Source organism: Monodelphis domestica, chromosome 4 (genome assembly GCF_027887165.1).
Source record: "Monodelphis domestica isolate mMonDom1 chromosome 4, mMonDom1.pri, whole genome shotgun sequence".
NCBI classification, from domain to species: Eukaryota; Metazoa; Chordata; class Mammalia; order Didelphimorphia; family Didelphidae; genus Monodelphis; species Monodelphis domestica.
The window spans coordinates 431,593,208-431,617,603 of NC_077230.1; the positions used below are offsets into that span (position 1 = coordinate 431,593,208).

Consider the following 24,396-nt stretch of genomic DNA (forward strand, 5'->3'; position numbering starts at 1 on the left):
CAATAGACATCAATTCAGGTGAATGCATTTCCAAATTACTGGACATAGACAATCGCTTCATACATTCTGGATTGATTGCATTCAAAGTGCAGTGTAGCATCATTTTGATCCAAGTACATTTTTATCCCTTCTTATGATTTCTCAATATGTCAGTTTCATATCAAATGTATTTTGCATTAAGGACTGACCTCCCTAATCAAGGTCAAACATCACACTTATCCCAATAGGAAAACCCACAATGATAGCATCTTCTCCTTTAGTTGAGGACTAACTTAGTCCCATCAAACCTATATTTACAATTACAAATGGTGCCAGACAGAATCTGTTTCCCAATGGCCATTTAGGGCCAGCATCTCAAAGCTAAAGGGCCTTCTACTTCATTTGTTGCCACTGGTTCTGTTGAAGAGGAGGAGGGTCTGAGTCACTGAGCAGGGTGAAGGAGAGAGAGGGTGCAGACAGTACTGGAAGAGGAGGGACTCTCAGATGATCAGCCTGCTAGGTGGTGACCCAGGGGGAGTAAGAGCCCTAGGGTGGAGTTGGGGACCTGGAGTGCAAAGGGAGGGTCATTTCAAAAGAGAAGGCATTCCAGGCAAGAGAGGATTGAGCTCCTACCTGAGAGGCCTGTGAGGTACTGAAATCCTCGCCCTGGGTCTGATTTGAGGAAAGGGCCCGTGCTGGGGACCAATAGGACTGGGCAAGCTAAGACTCTTGGGACTAGGAGAACTCTGCCACAGTGGGCTGGCTGGAAGCAGGAACTCTTGGAGCTGAGATCTCTCTACCTTCTGGAAGCCACTTCTTTGTGTGCACATCCCAGGGAAGTCAGAGCCAACCTGGACCCCCTACCTATCATCACCCCCATCACTCCCACGTAACTCCTGGCTGACTGCCCTTGCCTTCGGGTCTCATCCTCCCCATTTGCCCTCATGGCGAGTGTCTCCAAATCTCCAGAAGCACTCCCTCCTCCTTCCCAGGCCTTGCAGATGGCTAAGCTCCCCACCCTAACTTTCCCGGACTCCTGATCACTTCCCAAATGTCTGGGATCCCCTGCTCCAGACTTGCCCCTGGGCCACCCTTTCCCGAACTTCAGCCTTTCCTCCTACAGACCCTCCCCCTCTCAGATCCCAGAGGTTGGACTCCCTGCCTCCAGTTTCCCTTTAGAGATTCCAAGCCTAAGCTCTGCCAGGGGGTTCTGGGATACCTTCCCTCCAGTTCCGAGGCAGACCTCAGGACACAGTTATGCTGCTCTCTCAGGCTCAACTGCCCATCTGGAACAGCTGTCAGTCCCGTGTCCTTGACCTTCCCGCGATGAACTTTATTACGGCTGTCTTACCTTCAAGACTTTCCTTCTGCTTCCCTGCACCAGCTACCTCCGAGCCCCGAAGGCTCCCTTCCCTGCCAGCGGGCTGAATCCCAGACTGGACTTTTGGTTCCCAGTCTCAGGCCTCCCGCAGTCATCCCTGGCCATTCCATCCATCCGTCCATTCGTCCACTCCAGAGGCCTTGATCAAGCAGTCAGTCTGGTCCAGATCGTGTCTATGAGTTGAGGAGAGGGAATGCAGGAAGGGCAGAGGGCCATTTGGAGGCAGAGTTCTGACTCGTCTCATCTCCTCTGGGATCCCCAAACCCCTGCTGCCCTGTGGGTCTCTGGAGGAGTATGGAGGAGGAGAGTGAGGCTGTAGAGGAGGAAGAGAAGGAGGGACTATCTTCATTTCCAAGCCTGACTCTATTGGCTACTTTCTGCCTTCGGTAGGCTGGAGTCTCCTGAGGACTGGACCAGGACCATTGTAACTCCTAAGGAACGTCACCCTACACAAGTCCTTGTAGGTCACCCTCCCCAGTTCAATCTACAGGGCTCAGGCCTGGCCCACACAGGGAGCCTAGAATGAGCAGGCATGGCCCTTGGGAGCCTTAGATCCCCTCCCCACGTAAGTGCCATTTGTTGACCCTTCCATGGACCATTTTACTGACCATTCCATGGACCCTTCCACGGACCATCCCATGGACCCTTCCATGGACCCTTCCACTGACCCTTCCACGGACCATCCCATGGACCCTTCCACGGACCCTTCCATGGACCATTCCACGGACCATTCCACAGACCCTTCCATGGACCATCCCACTGACCCTTCCACGGACCATCCCATGGACCCTTCCACGGACCCTTCCACTGACCCTTCCACGGACCATCCCATGGACCCTTCCACGGACCCTTCCATGGACCATTCCACGGACCATTCCACAGACCCTTCCATGGACCATCCCACTGACCCTTCCACGGACCATCCCATGGACCCTTCCACGGACCCTTCCCCGGACCATTCCACAGACCCTTCCAAACCATATCTATAAACGGGGAATTGTCTATCAAGCTATCTTTGTCCATAAAGAGATGGTTTCTTTACAAAAAATGTCATGAAACTGAATAGAGTAGGAACAACACTGCCCCGCTCTCCTCCTCAGTGTTCTGTACTGATTCCGGGCTCTTTGGCATCACGGTTATCCTTATTTCCATAGGAATAATGATCAGAAATAAGGAGTACGTGCCAGTAACCCATAAGAGCAATCAGTCAAGAGACCAGATGTTCTGGCTGTGACCCAGGATCCCCGGAGCTCCCTTCGGTTCAGTGAGACAGCAGAGACGTCCTTTACCTGGATGGCCACAGTCTCCCGGGGCTTGGCTTGGCTCAAGTTCGGATGAAGATCCCTTGTGATTGCTCTTCAGATTTCCATCTAGGCAATCCTTTAGGTCAGCCTTCGGGAAATACGTTGGATCTTTCCTTTCTCTTTATTCATGACTCAACGGCCACAGCAAGCATTTTATCCCCCGAACACGTGGCACTTGCTAGTTCCTCACAAGCGCTTCATGGAGTTTACTTGAAAAAGACTCTCTAGGCCCATTCTGAGGGAGAATACGTTTCACCTCCCCTCGTCCCTCCTCCAGAGGTCCACAAAACGGCGTCTCTCATTCCACGGGGCGGAGCGTCTCCTCGTCAGGCACTTCTTATCTTTGTTCCAAATGAAGACCGAACATGCTTTTCTCTGGTGGGCCTCTCAGGCCTCCGACTCAGAACGAAGACCTTTGGGAACCCTTCGGTCCTTCAGCTTTCTCCTGGATGACATCAGTTCCGGAGTGAGCGTTAGTTCCCAAGTCCTACGACGTTTGGTGTTTCGGGAGTGGGTGGCATTCAAGGCCGTGGCCGTGGACTTCACCTTCAGGCACTGGGCTCTGTGGACTGCTCAGAAAGAGTCCTCCTGGAGAATGCTCGGACCCTGCCGTCCCTGGGCAAGAACCTCTTCCCATGGTCACTCTGAATCTGCCATCGGGGAGGTGCCATCCTCCCCTCTCGATCTCATCTCCAGGCATTTATCCGGTCTTAGACAGGCCCAAGGGCTGGCCTCCTGCATCCAGGAGACAAAGTCCTCCTGCTGTCTGCTTTTCCTGTGAAAGGTCTTGGCGTGGTGTGGCAGGAGCCAGGAATTTCCTTTGTTGCTCCTGGAACGGTTTCCTTCTGGTTCTGGGCAGCTTCAGGTCACTCCGGAACTCTTTCCTCCTTCAGTCATGGCCTCTCCGGACCTCGGGGTTCTACCTGTGAAAGGAGGGGGTCCGACACCACCCAACGGGTCTTCCGACTTTGTTCTTTTAGGAAATGGTGACCTTCAAGGACGCGGCTGGCCCCTTCTCAGAGGGAGCTGGACAAGGAGGTCCTGCGGGAGAACTCCAGGAACCTGCCTGGCTGGGTAAGGAGAGCGGGTTTCCCCTTCCACCCCTGGGCCTGCGCCTGCCAGGGGCCGCCCTGCCAACCTCGCTGTGTTTCTAGGGTTTACACTCATGTGGACACCAAGAGATGGGCTGTTCCTGCTTCCCCAGGAGCATCATGGGACGAGGACAGAAGGCAGCTCAGGGCAGATGCAGGAAGGCCGGGCGAGATCCGGACGATGGTCAGCAGGGAGAGGCCTTTGGAGAATGGGAGGGACGTGGCACATCCAGGGCCCAGAGGGAGGACCCGAAGCAGTGCAGAACCTGGGGGGGCTCGAGGACGTGGCGGGGTGAGGAGGGGGCTTCTCTGACAGACCCCAGGGAAGGCCCGCCCCACCCCCAGCAGGGCTTCCGGCCATCCCTCTGCCTCCGGGGCCTGCGTGACGTCCGGATCCTGCCCTCACCTTGCTCGTGGCCACGTCGCCCACGTCCGACTCCCGAGACGCTGAAGGGATGGACTTGGAGGAGCTCCACATGGCCTTGGTCAGACGGAGAGGATCGTTCAACAGCCAAAGGCCTGTGTCAGGGGGCAGCACCCACGGAGTCTCCTCGGGGCTGAAGTGCTCCCAACTGGGTCTGTCAGCAAGAGTTGTTTGTGCCTCGTCGCTGCACCCGCAGCCCTTGAGCCTCGCCAGGCGAGTTCTGGGCGTTTCTTCCAGCCCGCCGCAGCGGCCACACGAGGGAGCAGGGCCGGGGCTGCCCTGGGGGACGGGGGGGGGGGGGGGAGACAGGGACGGGGGATGGGGGGATGGGGGGCCAGGGGGGAAGGGAGGAAGGGGGGAAGGGGGGATGGGGAGACAGGGACGGGGGATGGGGGGCAGGGGGGAAGGGGGGACGGGGGGATGGGGAGACAGGGACGGGGGATGGGGGGGACGGGGGGACGGGCAGACGGGGGCCGACAAGCAGGTGTCCTGCACTGGATGGCAGCCAGGAGCCCGGTCGCAGCGGGGTAGCTACAACTATCTGGGCTGGATTCCTCTGTTCATGTGATCCCTCCTAATAATGTTCTTTAAAAATGAATCCCTGGCACATAGCAGAGAGCGTGTGTGAAAGCTACTTGTAGGTAGGGGAGGCCGCAGGATTTTCTGATGACTGAATCTCCTGCCTCTGACACGAGCTCATTATGTAACCTCCGTTTGCCTCAGTTTCCTCATCTGTAAAAGAGGGAGTTGGCATTAGAAAGCTGGCTCCAAAGCCAGGAAGACCTGAGTTCGAGTTCTGTCTCTGGCACATCCCGGCTCTGGGGCTTCTGTAAGAAGGGGGCCCACGAGAGCAATCCACGTGAAAAGAGTTCCAGACGGTGTTCCCACCCAATTCAGTATCAAGGAATCTGTGGGAAAGGGACGCCCCACTTGTTGTGGAGGCGAAGAATGCTTCAGGAACCAAGCGGACCCCATGGAGTGTCATCAGAGGCGTCCTGAAAGGAAGCCCGAGTGTACCCAGTGGGAAAAGGCCTTGAGCTGCAGCCCAGACCCCACTGGAGCCTCAGCAGTGCAGAGGCAGCCCAGAAGGCTTCAGTCAGAAGTTGGGCTGATCTCCTCCCAGCCTGCCCGTGCTGACAACGAGAAGTCTTCCTGCATTGCTCATCCATTCCTTTCTGCCAGAGACTTCAGACTTTCAAGAAAGAAGTGCAGGGGAGGAGTGTGGGAAGCCTTTGAGCTCTTCCCTTGGTGGACGGGAAGGACCCCATCCTAGAGGCAGCCCCCTAAACAAAGAATGTGGCCAAGCCTTGAGGGAGCCTCAGTCCAAGGAGAAGCCTCGTGGATGCAATCAATGGAAACCCATGTGTGGCTGCAGCAAGGACTTCCTCAGACCCAGGACCCCCGTGATGGAGAAAAGCCTTTTCTGTGTAAGGAACGTGGGAAGACCTTTCCTGGGAGCTCATCCCTGACAATGCACCAGCGTCTCCATAGTGGAGAGAAGCCTTATGAAAGGAGCGACTGTGGGAAGGTCTTCAGCCCAAGAGGAGATCGTATTAGACACCAGAAGATTCATGCTGGAGAAGAGCCTTACGTGGGCTCAATGTGGGAAGACTTTCAGGCAGAGTGCAAGTCTTACTGAGCACAAACCAACTCCTACGGGGGAAAACCTCACGGATGTCACCCATGTGGGAAAGGCTTCATCCAACCCTCGTCTCTTATGTATCATTGAAGGATTCATACTGGAGAGAAGCCTTATAAATGCAGTGACTGTGGGAAGGTCTTCAGGCAAACTGCCACCCTGACGGTGCATAAACCAACTCCTACTGTGGAAAACCTCACGGATGTCACCCATGTGGGAAAGGCTTCATCCAACCCTCGTCTCTTATGTATCATTGAAGGATTCATACTGGAGAGAAGCCTTATAAATGCAGTGACTGTGGGAAGGTCTTCAGGCAAACTGCCACCCTGACGGTGCATAAACCAACTCCTACGGTGGAAAACCTCACGGATGTCACCCATGTGGGAAAGGCTTCATCCAATGCTCGTCTCTTATTATTATATTATCTCTTATCAGAGAGCTCAGACTGGAGAGAAATCCTTTGAGGGTGTGGAGTGTGGGAAGTCCTTCCTGTACATCGGAGAAGTCATACTGAAGGGAAACTTGATAAATAATACTGATAAAGGAGAATCTGCTCCTGAAACACAACTTATTTGCTGAAAAATCAGTGAAGAAGCCTCATAACTAGAATTAACTCAACCCTCCCTCCCCCATTGTTCACTTCCTGTAAAGAAAGCGCTGGCAAGCAAAGCTAACAATGAACCAGGCCCTGCTGACTTGAGAGCTTAGCTTCTCCTGGTAGTGGCTGTGGGCAGGTCTTTAGCCAGAATACAAACCTTGCGTTATATCAGAGAACCCCATAAATGCAACAAGTGTGGGAGAACTTTGGTGATCCGTGACCTTTTCTGGTGTCGTAGACTACTTTCTGGAGAAAACCGTGCACAGGTGGGTGATCAGGGATGTGGAGAGCCACATGCTTCTTACCAGTAGACAATCCACATTGGGGACAACCTTATCAATGTGATGGCTAGAAGACACGATTTTTAAAACATTGGAACAATCAGAGGAAAGTCCTATAACGTGAGTCTTTGGGGAGGCTAATATGAAGGGGGAAATATTTGCTGCCATAGTCTTGCCCATTACTTTCATCTACGCACAACCACATGCAAAGCTCATTGCACAAAGCCATTCAAATCCTTGGTGGTGTGTGTGGACGCACAGCTTTCCCCCCGGGTGACCTCGCTGCCTCTCTGCCAAGTGTCCAGGTGCTCTCGGTGGCGCACCGAACTCGTCCTAAGTCTCCCAACACACGACCACCGTCTGGATTTCTTCCTGAGCCTGCGGAGCCTCCTAGGATCGGGTCACCTTCCGTCTTACTCCCGTCCTGTGGAGATTTCTCGTCCTGAGCTGTCCATCGGGCAGGTTCCCATCTGCTGTTTTCAAAAACCAAAGGGGCTGCCCGTGAGTGTCCTAGTCCAAACCTACGCGAGACACGGCTTACCGGCCGTTATAGCACGTGGAATTCAACGGTGCCCCCCAAACCACAAATCCGCTACCGCTCGGCCTCTCAACGCCGGGCCCATAGTGGAACCTCCCAGGTACACTTCCTTGGGCTTCTAGACCCGCCGCTTCCTCGGCCATCAGACTTCCCTCACTTGTGGACCCCAAAAAGCTTGAGGTAGGACACTGAGGGGAGGAGAACCCTTGGCCTCATCAGTGACCCGCATCTGGAATCGCGCTTGTGTAGACGTGCTCGCCCAGGCCTCCAGAAAGGCTCCCTCTGCCAAGGGTCCTGGCCCAGAGTCTGGCACCGATACAGCACTGTGTCCGCAGAGAGCTTAGCCAGCGTTTCTGGTCGCCAAGAGGCCCCCCTCACTGCCGGCAGGGCTGCATGGTAGCTTCCCAAATCTCATTAGCTCCATATTAACGGCGTAAAGCCAAACAGCATGGCCGTCCATCCAGTCGCCGGCGCGTGCTCGACTCAAAGGGCAGCAGGCTCCCCACGCGCCCAGCGTCACACAGCCGCTTCCTGGTCACGGCCATCAACAAGGAAGACCAAAGAGCAGAGGGAGACCCCAGCGACGCGCTCCCACCCGTGTCCTGTCTCGGCTTCTGTCCCGTCCCTTGACCTCCGCTTGCATTTTGTCTTTCTATCGCAATCCAAGTTCCTTGGGAAGGAGGAGGCCAGCATGAGATTCCTCCTGAGGAAGGCCCAAGGCTCCTCCCTGCTCTGCATCTCCCAGGGACGGCCGGTGGCTCCATCCCAAGGGCGCACCGGGTTCGAGACTGACCGGTTGTGTTGAGTTGGGGAGTGGGCTGAGGGCCCAGAGGGCAAGAATTGGCTTGTATCACTTCACTGCGGGTCGCAGCCTGGCGTGTCTGAGACCTCTTGACTCCAGGGAGGAAAGCAGGCTGGATGTGACGTCAGAACTCCGTGGCGGAGCTCCACGGGAGCCTCCCAGCTTCCACCAAACGGATAGGAAGGAAAGTTGTCCACTGGAATGGGAATTCCAGAGGGAACAGTGGAAGGGTGGACAACTAGCCTGGGCACCAGAGAGTGTGGCTGAGGAGGACGGCGGTGGAAAAAGGGAAAGCGGGGTCCAGGAACGAATTATTCAGGAGAGCCAGGTGGCTCGGCTTGGAGATCTGGGGTTCAAATTTGACCTTGTAAGACTTCCTAGTGGCGTGTCCCTGGGCAAGTCACTTCACTCCAACTGCTTAGACCTCCACTTAGTATCGCTTCCGAGACGGTGCAAGTTTTTATTTTTAAAAGAGTAACTTCCTTTGCAAGCTTCAATGAAGCAGCCGAGGAAGAGGGAAAACAACATGGTGGGACGGCTCGCCATGGAGAGGGCAGATGCATTAAGAAACTCAGTATTGGCAGCCTCGTCTAGAGCTGGCTTGCTTTTGTCAGCCAGGAACAGGGGCTGGAACCACGGAATGTTGGGCTGGGGGCGGGTGGGGTGGAGAAAGGCGTGTTGTGGGGCCACATGAGCGGGGGGGGGGGGGGGGCGTTGGCCACCCACCGGGGAAGGGGCGACGCTTTGTGTCCCGAGGATAAAAGGGGGAGACCCGGACTAGTCTGGGGGAGCAGACACTGAATGTGGAATCCCGCCCACCACTTTGTGGTGGTGTTTTTGGGTTAACAGGGTTCTTTTCACGATCGAGACGCCGTCAATCTCTGTGAAATGTTAGCACAAGTCCAGTTACTGTCAAATGATCGCACAAAAGCATCGCCAGGTCTTTCCTTGTTCGGTCACTTTGTTATATTAGATCTTAAACGTTTCTTGACGGATCCGCAGTCTCCTAATTAGTTATTCCACAATCATAGATTTGGAACTTAAATTAATATAATACTAAGTATCCAACTGTGAGTTTAAGCATTCCTAAAAACGGCATTATAGCAGGCATCGAGTGCTCCAGCGCTTCCCCCTCTCTGCCTAGTGTGTCGTTTCAGTTCAGGCACACCCATGTGATCTGATTCTGCTTCATGGCTTTGGGGAACTTCATGCCTGGCCTTTGCTAACTGATCCTTAGAAGTACCTCTGAAAATTATTTATCTGTTGTGCCATTTGGGGCCTACAAGGAGGCCGCTCACGAGGCTCAAGGTCTTTGGTCTTGCCCAGAGTCCGGCTTTATTGTGAGAGCGACCCTCTCTCAGGAAATCTAAATCTTTTGGCTTGCAGATTTGGCTTTGTTATTTGACGTCTTCGCTGACAGAATTTCCCCCACCGTATCCTAGTACAGTCCGACGCTATCAGCCTAACTGGGGATGTATATCTGTACTCATCTCAAAATCTTGGGGAGAATCCAAGGAGAGTACTTCTCTCAGGGGTCTTTCCTTGTCGCCTTTTCCTCAACACCACAAGAATGCAAGGAAGGAAAGGAATTTCCCCGATGTCCTTTTGAACTGAAACACTTCTGGAGTTTGGGGTGACCAGGGGAAACTTGGGGTCCTGTGCCAAGCTCACTTGCTTTTAGCTACAGGATCTTCCCAGGGTGGGGAGGGGAGGGCTGTCTTCCTGGGAAATCAACTTAGACCTAGAAATGCTTCCACTCGTGGAGGCAAACTTCTCTGAGCTCATGTGTTCTGGGGAATATGAACCAGTATTGATTGGTATCCGTATCAGTAGTTGTGGGTGGGTATTGGTAGGCTATCAGCTTTAAGGATATCCCATTGATGACAGTCGGAGTAACGGCTGGACTTGGCAGTTGAGGAAAATCAAGTGGAGGCTGGCATAGAGAAACCCCATTTATTTTAACTATAGGAACGCAGGGAAAAGGTCTGAAATATGTCAATTATATATTATATGTATTTTCCTAAAGTAAAGGATTCCAACTGAACCCAAACCCAATAAAACTTCGCGAGGAGCCTCTTCTGCCTGGAAGTCCGGGCTATGCTCAACTCCTCACTCTGTCTAAAGTATATTTCTAAATATATGACTTAATCTAATATAAAATGTCTCCTCTTCTATTTTCAAAGATTTGACTGAACGTCTTCTGTCTCTGCAGCTTCTCAGAGATCCCCTCCGTCTGCTCCGACAGGCTTCATGGAGACTCTCCTTGGCTCCCTCTTCTGGCGGCTGTGGTGAGTCAGGGAGCGGCCAGAGCTTCTCACTCGCTGTCAGAGCTCTCAGGATGTTTTCCAGGCCAATTCTAAGTCGTCCAGATTTCCAGAGGAAACTAACCGTCCACCCTCTGCTTCGTCAGCTGACAGAGGGAGTCCAGAGACTCCCAACGGCTCCTCCCAAGGGAAGCTGAGAATCCGAATTGAAGCAGCTCTGGGGCTCACAAACGTCGGATCCAGCTCTGCTACTTATTCCCAGTTATTCAGAGCCCCTAATTGCGTGTCTAATTAACCAACACCTTGTTACACTTGCACCCCAACCCCCCATCCCAAAGAGGACAAAGCACCAAAACAGGAATTTCCATTGTTCCTCCCGCTGTTGTTTGAAGCATACAGTAAAGTCTTCTGTGCAACATTCAGAGCTGCTCTGCCCTGACCTTCCTTCCCATCTCTTCAGGGCATTCTCCTTAAAGCACTGGGATGACCAACTTCTTCCCCCTTCCCAGTGAACCGAGAGAAAGGGGCAAACAAGCCCCTCTGAGCCAAGCAACACGAGCCACAGGCGAGGAACCGGCTCGCTCATGGATTCCGCGGCGATGGCCGGTGTTTCTAGCAGTCTTGAGTCTTTGAAAGCTTCTTTTGAAACAGTGTTGTTTTCCTGGTGTGAGGCCTTTTCCTGGCCCTTCTGACTTTCATTCTGCATCAATTCATACACGCCAGATTCTCCAAAGTAATCTCTCATCGTTTCTTATTCAGCAAGAATTTATTTCATTACTTTCATGATTGCTCAGCCATCCCTTTTGCCTTTCAGTGGCAGGGAACCAAAGTTATATCAGACAGTGGCAGGGCTTGTACTCGTCAACAATTCGCAAAGTTCTGCGAATGATGGGTGTTATTCATAACACCGGCCGGCCTTCAACTGGACGGGCAGGGTAGAAAGCGCTAACAGAGCCAGGAAAACACAGAAATAGAAACAACAAAAGGGAATAGCAGACGATCGATAAAGGGAACAGCACCCGACCCAAAGCCGTCAATCCTCGTAAACTGTGAAAAGGGACGCTTTTGGCAATACGTCACTTTACTGTCCCTGAACGACTAACAGTTACACCGATGCAAAGAGATTTTCCACATAATAAGAAGGAGGACTCTGAACAAAGACCCAGAGAAAAAAGGTGGCACGGGCCAGACAGGACTGCGACGTGGGCGCAAGGTGCAGATCGTGGGCACGTCTGGATACCCACCAAGCTGCTCGAGCCGCGCTGAGGAAGACGAGACCAGCAGACAGATGCAGCCCCTGCCCCTTGGGAATGATGGCGTGTGGAGACCCGAGTGACCACCCCGAGCACCCAAGCCCAGAAACGAATCAGAAGAAGAGTCCAGATGGCAGAGCAATGCCCGGAGGTGGCCCACCTCCCCAAGACGCCTGCCGGTTGACTCAGCTGCCTTAGCGGTGGGTCCTCACGCGAAGCTTGCCTAAGCCGCATCTCCCGAGAAGCTCGACTGGTTTGCCAAACCTGCCCTTGTTTAGGTTAAGGACACTGAGTGGCTACCTCACCATTTGCTGTCAGAAGGGATCCATCCAGCCTCTGGAGGGGCTAAGGACAGTGATTGGGGGACCAGCGTGCATCCCCCACTCTGTAGGACCCCCAATTCTAATAGTCCTTTCTGTGTGCCTCGAGTCACTCAAATGTGGATTCTGCATCACAGAAGCTCCCCAAAGTCCATCTTAATCTTTAAGGAAGGGGCAAAGGTGAGGGAGGGCACACTCAAGCCCTCCTGCCAGCCAGTAGAGAACTCTGTCCTCAAGAGCGAGAAGCCCTGGCGGAAGAAATGCCCTGGTCCGACTCTTCTGGAACTAGCCCTCATTGGCTGTACACGTCGGCCAGCTTCGACCACCATTGATAACCAGGGATCGAGAATGCATGTGAATGGTCCTGCCCGCTCCACCATGCGAAGGACACCCCTGCGTGAGAGTCTACATTCAGGGTCACCACAGTGGTGAGAAAGTCGAATTCCAGGAGGGAGCCGTGTATGACCCCCACCCAGCCGCTGGGTCCCCTCCAACAGACGCAATGGACGATGTTGGCTGCCTTCAACCTGTACAAACCAGGGTTGGCAGTTGTTCAGCTGCTTTGGAAAATGTCACCAATACCTATGCAAAAGCCCGTTTTTGCCCCATGTGTAACGATGGTTGGCACTACTATTAATGGGACTAGGAATAGGTTTTTTTTTTTTGGGGGGGAATCTTATTGAATTAGTTTATTTAGTTAATTTAGAATATTTCCCCCTGGTTCCATGATTCCTATTCTTTCCCTCCCCTCCCCCTGCACCTCCCATAGCCGACGAGCAATTCCACTGGGTTTTACGTGTCCTTGATCAGAACCTATTTCCATGTTGTTGGTGTTTGCACCAGGGTGATCGCTTAGAGTCCACATCCCCAACCATATCCCCATCCAAACATGTGATCAAGCAGGTGTTTTTCTTCTGGGTTTCTACTCCCACAGTTCTTCCTCTGGGTGTGAAAGCATCTTTCTCATATGTGACTAGGAATAGTAAGGGCTCGGGGACACTCAGTGTCCAAATGGCCATCTTCATCATGATTCTACTCCTCAGAATGTCTCGACAGCCATTGTGTATCCGCCATCTTGACGGCGGGTCCCCGTGAACTCACTGAGGCCTGGGCTTCTTCCCCACAAATGATTTGTATGAGCTCTTATTGGAGTTTCGGTGACCCTCTCTGCTCTCATTACCTCCCTCGCCACTGCCTCTACGGCTCCCTCCGAGTCTGGACAAACTTTGCATTTATCCAAAAGGCCCCTGGATCCTAATACCGCTCTGCTTTGGCGTATGCAGCCGAAGAGGCATCTGGCTTATCAGGATGAGCTGGAGGCTTTTTGGCTGGGCAAAGAAGTGGAGGCTTTACACACTAGGACTGCTTATCTGTGCCGTTTGGACCAGATGGGATACGGCGTGCCTTTGAGACAGGATCAGGACGTGTGTGGACAGGACAGAGTAGTTCAGTATATTGAGATGTTTGGAGTACATCAGACAGGATTCCATTACAAAAAGAAATCGGCAATGTAGACCGACTGGTCTACGAGGGAGACGCGATCGTATAGCTCAGAAATGGAGCATGGCGCCATCTTCTCAGACCCTGAGGTTGCTTTGGCCTTCAAAACTTGGGCACTTTGTTCACAACTACAACTACAGTCATTGTATTCATCTGGTCACTTGCAGCCTACCTAGGAGGATGCCGAAACTGGGCACATATAACACAAATGCAGCCCAAGCTTGCCTTCTATCAAATTCAATCTGCTTTGAAAAAGGGGCATGTGAAGGGGTCACAGGGCATGAGAGAAATGATGTGGCCACACTGGAGCTCATGGCCAAGGCAAGGATGCAGTAAAAAGCCAGAGACTGTTGCAAGAGCATCTTTCTTGTTGCGACACCATCAGGAAACCTCCTGAGTTAAGGAGTCTTGGCCTCCTACCTGTGAGAAAGAATTGGGGGGATCCACATGCCCCAAAGTCACCCTTGGCTGTCCTGGCTGAATAAACAATGGACCTTCCGCCTCTTCTACACGTGTTTACATCTGCATCCAGATGAGGTTCTTGCCTAGACGGGAAGCTTCCCATTTAGCACCTCAAACATCCTTAACAGCAACAGGACCTCACAAGGTAGAAACTTTCACTGACGGCCCAGATCTCCCAGACTCCCCGGAACCTGGGCATGTCCCTGGATGTGTTCTTAGCGATCTTCCTCCTCTCCCTCCCCCTCAGCCCTAGTCACATAGCCACAACTTTATGAACTTCGCCTGTCATGAGGATCCGGCAAACCTGTGTGGAATCCAGATTTCGTATCTTGAAACTTGTCCTTTGAAGCAGCTCTCTGCATTGGCTCCTCTTGTCTGTCAATGACCCACATCCGTCATGTATCGATTTTCCTAATAGATCCCCCAAGCTGGAGCATCGGTGCAGCGCTCTGCTCAGTCCCGGAGACTCCCCACTGCGGCACCCCCTCGCCGGCCCCTTGCCTCAGATGCAGCCACTAGGCATCTCCACCCGCTGCTCTCCCGGCTCGGCCGGAAGCTGCCTTGTAGCTTTGCAGGGGGTCCGGCGCTCCTTCCGCTTCCACCTTGAAGCGTGCCCTCCCCCATCGCGCGGCATCCTTCCTGGCCCTCCCAGCGGACCCAAGTTCCTCCGCGAGCCTCGTCATTCCTTCTGCTTTGGCCTCAGACCCCTACTTAGGCCCCGCCCCCCCTTTTCCCTGCGTCCCTCGCCGTTCTGCCCCTACTAGCACAAGTAAGCCGCCGCCGCCCGGGCTCGGGCCCAGAATCGCAGAGCGGAGGCTCGATTGGATGCCGGCAGAGAAAAGCGGCTTCATCTGGAGAAAAGAGCAGACTGGGGGGGGGGGGGGGTTCTGCCCCCACAGGCTTGCGCTGGGCAAGGATGTCCTCCTCCTGGTACAACTTCTATAATAATGGGGACAAGACTCCCCCCTTCCCTCTGTCCTGGGGGGGGGCCCTGACGGTTCCATTTTTCAGTAATGTGACCCCCCCCCCCCATCAAACAACCTCTGTGGCTATCACAGGATTCCCAGCCTGGGACAAAAGAGATGCCTCTGAAACTCCCCGTTTTCTTCTCCTGCCCTCTTCCCAGAACTGGCAAGTTTAGAGTGAGAGCCCCTCCCCCTTTCATGATTATAGCACGGACAAGGCTGCTTCCTGTGCCGCTGAGGCGCCGCCAGATCTTGCTGCCTGCCAGGCACTTGGACCTTAAGCCTGTAACGGCTGCGTGGAAGCATATAGTGGACAGGAGGCGGCGGGCAGCCTTTGGGGTGCGCCACAGGACGTGGCTCAGGAGGCGGCGGGCTGCCTTTGGGGTGCGCCACAGGACGTGGCTCAGGAGGCGGCGGGCTGCTCTTGGGCACAGATGTGCCACCCGACTGTGGATCCCTAATATTACACAAAACACTTAGACCCCCTCAGGCGATTGCAGCCCCTTGGAAAGGTCGGCCATAATGCCAGACCTGGGCTGCCCCCCCCCAGGGATTATGGTTGTCCTTTCCAGCCTATTCAGCACTTGTGCCATTCTTAGGGCCCGCCTATGGGACAGATGTTTGCATCCACTTTGACACCGGGACTTTGGTCTTGATCTTGACCAGAGGCCGGCTTTATTGCGAGGCTGGACCCCTCCTGGAGACTGTATTGGTGTGATCCTGTTTCACCACAATTCTTCTCAAGGTTCTTGAAAATAATCAGGAAAATTAAAACTTGCGGGTGTGTGTGTGTGTGTGTGTGTGTGTGTGTGTGTGTGTGCACGTGTGTGTGCATGTGTGCGGGGGGCGCCCGCACTTTTAGTCTAAGGATTAGTCATACTAAGGGGTCTTGAAAATTGGGGTTATAAAACATACTGACTCATCCCACACACAAGGTTCAGGATGCACTGAGGCAACTAGTACATCCTGTTATTTGAAATTGAAATAGACAGTTAAGAGGCTCAGGGGTTTGAGTCAGGCCTACAGGTGAGAGGTCTTGGGTTCAAATCTGCCCTCAGACACTTCCTAGCTGTGTGATCCTGAACAAGGTACTAAAATCCCATTGTCTAATCCGTATTCTTCTCCCTTGCAATCACTACATAATACTGATTCTCAAATGGAAGGTAAGAGTTTGGGAAAAAATAAAACCCCAAAGATATTAGGTCAAATTGACTCAATTTACCAACGTTTTGGTGTCATGAAAAAGTTCATGGTTTTGGGAAATATGATCACAGACAGGATTAAGCCTAACCCCGTCCAACTGAAATTCAAGCAAAGTCAAATAAGTATCTGACAATCAGCAACTCCTATAAAGCCATTCATAAGAAATTTCGTTTGGTATAGAACTTTGCCCTATAACATCTATAACAGACAAGATCCACCCTAATTCATAGGGAGAAAGGGGGGCCTGGGATATAATACTTTGGCTTTGGTCCCCATACCGTCACCCTCATTGTTCCACATTTCATTTCATCCTGCCAAATGCTTATCGTACTTTCCTGGGAGTCATCTTCAAATGGACAAGTTGGGAATGATGAAAAGTCTGGGGTCAGAACGGCCCTCTTCAATGCCATTTATCCCAGGATGTTTTGGCTGGATAACAAGGCGTTAGTCTTTGTTTCTTTTTACTATGGAAAGTAGGCCATGACTTTCCTGTGGGAGAGGCCAGAGTTTGTTGATTCAGGACAAAAAACGTTTGCAGCTTAGAAATGTGTCTTAGTTAGGTGAGAACCAGGGAGGGGAGAGGAAGCAAACAAAATGGCAGACCTCAGTGTTTCAAAGATGTCCCACCTGGCCTCTCTGGAGGGCAGATTTGTAACGAGCTTGGCTGGAGGACATTTTGACAGCTGCCCCTGGGAATGGGAGAGGGATAAGAGAGGACTTCAATGAGGAGAGTATTCTGGCTCCAGATCACTAACTTTGCCCTTACTTTAGCAAACCACAGGTTTTAATGGGGGGGGGGGTATTCCTGAACACTCCTGCAAGACAATTGATCTTCCCCTCCTCACATTCCAGGCAAGACACTTTTATGGTGAGGAACCACAATTTCCCTCTTCCCAAAGGGACTCACTCTTTTTTTTTTCCTGGGCTTATGGGGTTGCTACTATGGGTAATTAATCACTACATTGAGAATAATGCACCACTAATTTCACCCCACACATGATGATCTTTGGGGTTCTATAACAGGATGCATATTAGGAAACCATTCCTTCATTTCTTTTTTGTTCTTTGTACCCATGGGCTGTGCCATGCCAGAATCAAATTCGAACTCCTTAAAGCTTTTCTGCTATGGTTGTAAATCAATATAACAGGAAGACATTTCAAAGACAGTCAGCTCAGCTAACCTAATAAAAACAGGTACAAATGGAAATTTAGTAAAGGTATGAAGATGTGTTCCTCAACTGTTAATGCAAAAATAATCACACATTTGTTTAGGTGGCATATAAGCTCAGTGATTAAAAAGGTTCCTTAGGAAAGCTGACCTTTTTGGTAAGCATATTTTGTTTCACTATGGGTGTAATGGAAAAATGTCTACTAACCAATGTTTTGAGAATTTGACAGTACGAGATAAAGAAAAGCTGCTAGGTTAGGAGGTGAAAAGAACTACCTAGCAAGAATGGGAAGCTTGGAGAGAAACTTAAAAAGCTTTAAAATTAAGAGAGTCTCTACTCCATTCCTAAATGTGGGAAGGCAAGAAATGAGCAAACAAAAGAAATTTAGAATTGTGATTTTTAGATTTTCCCCATCTTGCTTAGTCTAGCACCCAGGAATGTACATACCCACACTACACTGGCATGTGCTAGCAAATGACAAATCAGAAACAACTGACTGTCCCCTGGGCTGTCCTAAGCCAAGTTTGAGCCACCATTGGCACATGTGAGACACAGAAAGTGATGTAGAGAACTGCCTTTGGAGTTCTCCTCACTTCCTGTGGAGAGGACTGGGTGCCAGTTTGAGCCTGGAGGAGCTCCCTCAGTCAGCTTCTTTGAGACGGTCACATGGTGAGTGATAAGACTGACTCCCCTTTCCCTTGGCTCTCAGGGGAAGGCCACCCTTGGCGAAGGCCTTGATCTCCTGCCTGGCTCAGACTGAGCCGGAGCAGTTTAAAAACTCTCTCTCTCTCTCTTTTCTTCCTCCTATTGTAATTAAATCACCATAAAATTCCATTGACTTGAGTGTTTCATTTAAGATTTAAGAAATTAAATCCTTGGCAACCAATATTTTTTACATTCAGTCTCAGCCCTAAATTTACCACTTACAGAACTAGTGAAGTAGGGCCACCTAGATGGTTCAATGAATATAGCACCATGCCTAGAGATGGGAGGTCCTGCGTTCAGATCTAGTCTCAGATACTTCCTAGCTGTATGAGCCTGGGTAAGTACCTTAACCCCTCCATTGCTAGCCCTTACTATTTTTCTGCCTTGGAACCAATATACAGTATTGATACTAAGACAGAATGTAAGTATTTAAAAACAAGAAATAGCTGGGTTACTTCCATAAACCACTTGTGATTGTTAAGGGAAAGCTCAGATCAAGAAATGAAGGAGGATGTGTATAGTTTTCATGTAGTAAACTTCACGCAATTACTCTTTGTAAAACTGCAGCTGGAAATCTAACCCATACCTGAACCCTGAATAGGCAGAAGAAGGCCTTCGGACAGGAACAAAAACTGATCCAGCCCTTTGAAAGGAAATAGGGACAAAGTTACAGCTCGCTGGGAATTTTGAAAGTGAGTATTGATAAAATGAGATTTTTTCTTTCTTCTCAAGTGCTAACCGTTTTCAGGAAGAACTATAATACTGCAAAATACAATGATTCCACCAGTCTATATAATTTACTGGCCATGGGATTTCACCTGTCTAAAGGGTTATATGGAAATATTAGCACCTGAAAGGTTTAATATCCTACTTGTTTATGACAAACAATATATAAATGTTAGTTCTTGTTATTGCTATCATCATTATATTTTAAATCCTTGCCGTCCTTCTTGGAATCAATATTGTATATTTATTCCCAGGCAGAAGAGTGGTAATAGCTAAGCAATGGGGTTAAGTTACTGGCCTAGAGATATAGCTAGGAAGTGTCTGAGGCCAGATTTAAACCTAGCACCTCCTTTCTCTACCATTCCTGTGTCTCAATCCAGCAAGGCACCGAGCTGCCCCTATTGTTATTGTTGCTTTAATAGAATGTTCATATTAGATAGCCTTATACAGGGTTTTAGATGTGATTAAAAATGTAAAGGGTAATAAATGGAAGGAATTTTGCATAAGGTAATCTTATACTTTTATTTCCGTTTTCAAACTCGATATACTATTTATGAAAAGGTGGAATTCTAAAAACCCTTATTTAAAAAAAAGCTGTAGAAAACCAGCTTCTCTTATAATCTGGATGTTACTAGATTATGACATTTTTTAAAAAGTGAAAAAATACGCATTTGAAAAAGATAATGTATTTTATCGGTCTTGTTGATCATGTGTTTTAATTATATTAAGCATTAGTTCATGAATTCCAATTCTAATATCATTTATAAATCTCATTCTGAAGCATTATGTTTCCTTCGAAAGTTATTTGGCTATCCCTTCGGGAAATAAGAATTTGTTTGGATTATCATAAAATCATAATAATAGTATATGATATTGATTATAATAGTATGATTAATAATGCAGTATTAGAGAGAATAATCTATTAACATATGACAACATAATACAATGTACAATATTATATCATTTAATACTATATAAAATGATGATGTTACAATCCACTAAATATTTAATTGGCTATATCTGAAAAGAGAAAATTGAAGAGATCTGCTTAAATCTCTTTGTTTCCTGGTGAAGTATAAAAGCAAGTAAAATTCTTATCCCCTTCTCAATCATGACTCTCTGATTAGAGGGAAAGTAATTGTCAGAGGGAGGAATAATTAGAACTTTGTTCATCTTATTGAAATGTTTTATTATGTAGCATTCAAATTTAAACCAATGAAGAATATGAGACTATTTTCCCAAGGATAATATGGTTTTTCAATGGGGGAATGAGATTTCCATGACCAAAAAATGTGACTTCTTCACCACCGTATCCAGAAAAGAGGCTTCCTTGCCTCTTGCTTATGGAGTTGTGTCCTGTTTCTTTTTGTCCTGAGCTCAACCTTAGGATGTTCCCCGGGTCCCCATTAGTTGATATTTCTAGAGACAAGCTGGACTTGGACACCTCAAATTCTCCCTTATTACTTCATCAGTGGGATTGGACTTCTGCTAAGACCCAGAAATCACCCAATTGTATCATGAGCCTGAGTCCTTGGAAAGAATGGACTCAATAGTAGGGATCAGGTCCCCTATCCATTCCACATCTTCCCCCTGTACTCTTATTTTGTTTGTTTGGCAAGATCCATAAGTGCCAGCAAAAACAAAAACAAAAAAGGAAACAAGTAAGTGCCAATCAATTAGGGAATGGCTAAAAAAACTGTAATAGAATGCCAACAAATAGTGAGCAAGAATAACAAGAATTGGGATTGCAAAGAAAATATCCTCAATACTGTAGTGTTTTTTGCACAGTATGAAATTTGGGGGGTTTAATGAGGGTTTCTCTGTAAGACAGTCTATGAAGTCTGTGCTACAGAGAAACACCATTCCTAGTGAACTGGAGACATTGACTCTAATCTCCAGCATAATGTGTCCAGTGTATAGTCAAGTATGAGCTGAAGGCGAAGCTCTTCCTGTATGTAATCATTCCCTGTACACCCCTTAATTCCAGAAAGAATGCTGTTCACTACGGATCACATAACTCTTTTCCATCATTTCATATTTTATTTTTTGACAATAATTATGTGTAAAAACAATACTCAATATTTAAAAAAACTTTTGAGTCTCGGATTTTCTCCCCCAAACCCAAGAGATGTCAAGCAATCTGATATAGATTTTGCATATACAATCCTATAAAACATTTTTCCATAATGATCCTTCTGTGGAACTAAACTCAAACAACAAAAATTATTAAAGTAAAAAAAATTTTTTTTCTTTGGTCTGAATTCAGACTCCATCAGTTCTTTTATAGAAAAAGATAAAATTGTTTATTATGATTCCTTTGGGATTGTTTTGGATCATTGTATTGTTGAGAATACATTAATTCACAGTTGTTCTGCATACAAAATTGTTGTCACAATGTGTAGTGTTCTCCTGGTTCTGCTAAAATCAGTCTGCATAAGTTCTCAAGTCTTTCCATGTTTCCTGAGCTCCTCCTCATTAATTATAAAACAATAGTATTCCATTACAATCATATGCCACTATTTACTCAGCCAATTCTCAATTGATGAGCTTCTTCTTACTTTCCACTTCTTTTGTCACCCCAAAAAGACCAGCTTTAAGCGTTTCTTAAAAAAAAAATACATATAGGTCCTTTTCTTTTTTTGCTTCTTAATGCCCTTTTGACATAGTTCAAAATTGCTCTTTCCAGAATGGTTAAATCAGTTCACAACTCCACTCAATAGTTCATTAGTATCTCATATCTATATCTATTCCAACGTTTGTCAATTTTTCAAATATATTAGCCAATCTAGTAATTGTGGGGTGGTTCATCAGACTTATTATAATTTACATTTCTCTATATAATAGTGATCACCCTCTTCTAGAGGAAAACACATACACCTTGAGCACATTCAGTAGGTTTTTCTGCACTATGAATCCTTTGAAATGAAGTAAGAGATAATCTCTAGCAGAAGGCCTTCCTACAGGGAATCTATCTGGAAATGGACTGTTCAGAGGACATTTTCTCATACTGAACAAGCTCTGGACTCTCCATGTCAATGTCTTTCTTCATTCATGTCAGTAATAAGATTTCTATCTAAAAGGAATTCTTGTTTGGGAATATGAGATGATTGTTGATTGAAGGCCTAACCACATTCATCATATTCCTAAAGATTCTCTTTAGTGTGGTTCCTCGTGTTACATAAGCTAAGTGTGCCAAGTATTAAGATCAGTCTCACTCATGAGATTTCTCACCAGGGAAGATTTTCTGACATGAAACAACAGTGGAGGTTTACATGAAAGCATATCCAAATTGATTACATTTTTTTTCTCTCCATTGTGGATGCTCTGAGGTTGAGCAAGATCACTCTCCATGTGAAAACCTTTCCACATTGTTTACATTCATAAGGTTTCTTGCCAGTGTGGATTCTCTGATTCAGGGCAGCAAGGGACTTTCCATGGAAAAGTCTTTCCACATTGTTTACATTCATAAGGCTTTTCTCCAGTGTGGATTCTCTGATGTTTAGCAAGATCACTGCTCCATGTGAAAGCCTTTCCACATTCTTTACATTCATGAGGTTTCTCTCCTGAGTGGATTCTCTGATGTCTGGCAAGATGACCCCTCCGTGTGAAAGCCTTTCCACAGTGTTTGCATTCATGAGGTTTCTCTCCTGTGTGGATTCTCTGATGTCTGGAAAGATGGCCCCTCTCTACAAAAGCCTTTCCACACTGTTTACATTCGTAAGGTTTTTCACCAGTGTGGATTCTCTGATGCTTAGTAAGATCACTCCACCATGTGAAACCCTTTCCACATTGTTTACACTCATAAGGTTTCTCTCCAGTATGGATTCGATGATGTTTAGCAAGACTACTAATCCATGTGAAAGCCTTTCCACATTGTTTACATTCATAAGGTTTCTCTCCAGTGTGGATTCTCTGATGTTTATCAAGATGGCCACTATGTGTGAAAGCCTTTCCACAGTGTTTACATTCATAAGGTTTCTCTCCTGAGTGGATTCTCTGATGTGCAGTAAGCTGGCCTCTCAATGTGAAAGCCTTTCCACATTGTTTACATTCATAAGGTTTCTCTCCAGTGTGGATTCTCTGATGTCTGGCAAGAGAACTTGTCTCTGCAAAAGCCTTTTCACATTGTTTACATTCATAAGGTTTCTCTCCAGTGTGGATTCTCTGATGCTTAATAAGATCACTCCACCATGTGAAACCCTTTCCACATTTTTTGCATTCATAAGGTTTCTCTCCAGTATGGATTCTCTGATGTTTAGCAAGACTACTCCTCCATGTGAAAGCCTTTCTACATTGTTTACATTCATAAGGTTTCTCTCCAGTGTGGATTTTCTGATGTTTATCAAGATGGCCCCTTTGTGTGAAAGCCTTTCCACAGTGTTTACATTCATAAGGTTTCTCTCCAGTATGGATTCGCTGATGTGCAGTAAGTTGGCCTCTCAGTGTGAAAGCCTTTCCACATTGTTTACATTCATAAGGTTTTTCACCAGTGTGGATTCTTTTGTGTCTGGCTAAAGAGCTCCTATCTGTGAAAGTCTTTCCACAGTGTTTACATTCATAAGGTTTTTCTCCAGTGTGGATTCTCTGATGTCTGGCAAGAGAGTCCCTAACTGTGAAAGCCTTTCCACAGTATTTACACTCATAAGGTTTCTCTTGAGTGTGGATTCTCTGATGGGCAGCAACATGGCTCCTCTGACTGAAAGCCTTTCCACAGTGTTTACATTCATAAGGTTTCTCTCCCAAATGGATTCTCTGATGTGCAATAAGCTGGCCCCTTTCTGCAAAAGCCTTTCCATATTGTTTACATTCATAAAGTTTCTCTTGAGTGTGGATTCTCTGATGGGCAACAACATGGCTCCTCTGAGTGAAAGCCTTTCCACAGTGTTTACATATAAAAGGTTTCTCTCCCAAGTGGATTCTTTGATGTACAGTAAGCTGGCCTCTCTGTGTGAAAGCCTTTCCACATTGTTTACATTCATAAGGTTTCTCTCCAGTGTGGATTCTCTGATGGGCAGCAAGAGAGCCCCTCTCTGTGAAAGTCTTTCCACAGTATTTACAATCATAAGGTTTCTTTCCAGAGTGTATTATTTGATGTGAACAAAGCTCAGAGTACTCACTGAAAGATCTCCCACCTTTATTATTGACAGAAACCATTTCTACACATTTATTATTTGAATGTTTAATGAGGTCTAAACTCCAGCCAAAGGCCATTCCCTCTAAGTTACCTTGATACCAGGGCATTTCAGGAGGTTTCTGAACCGAATGAATAAGTATTAGTTCTGCAGGAAAACATGTGCTGTATTCATTATCCTGACAACAGTCATTTCCTGAGGTCAATTTCATATAATGATTTAGGGCCGAATATTGGCTGAATTTCTCTGTAGTTTCATCATATTCACCATCAGTCTTTTGAGTTTTATTTGCTTTGTTATTAGAGTTACAGATTTCTCTGGAAATGAAGTCACAGGGACCCTCATTCATGCATCTTTGGGGACCACATCCTTCCACAAAAAGGCTCAGCTTTGTAGACATCTCCACATCAAAAGTAGTCTCTGCCTCTGAAGGAAACAAAGAATGACATAAACACAGAAGGAAAGAGAATATACACACACAAGCAATATAAATTCTTTCCTCTGATGGCAGAAATTAAACTGATTTTTATTTTATTTCTCCAGTCAAAAAGGAGTTTTCAAAATTAAACAAGCAGAAACAGTCTTTGGATACACCATTTCATCATATCTATAAGACGGATGATTTTAGATTTTTACAATAACATTGAAACCTCACAATGG

The 24,396-nt window shown here is 48.0% G+C and overlaps 1 protein-coding gene across 2 annotated transcripts in view; it reads right to left on the minus strand.

Annotated features, from left to right (window-relative positions):
* Positions 1-20,624: 20,624 nt before the first annotated feature.
* The window catches only part of LOC103106820 (zinc finger protein 420-like), a 33,977-nt gene continuing 30,205 nt past the window's right edge, over positions 20,625-24,396 (minus strand). For both annotated transcript variants that reach the window (XM_056825443.1, XM_056825442.1), the window contains one exon: positions 20,625-24,162. In XM_056825443.1, coding sequence (XP_056681421.1) covers positions 21,983-24,162 — 2,180 coding nt within the window. In that variant the 3' untranslated portion in view covers positions 20,625-21,982. The remainder of the gene's footprint in view (positions 24,163-24,396) is intronic.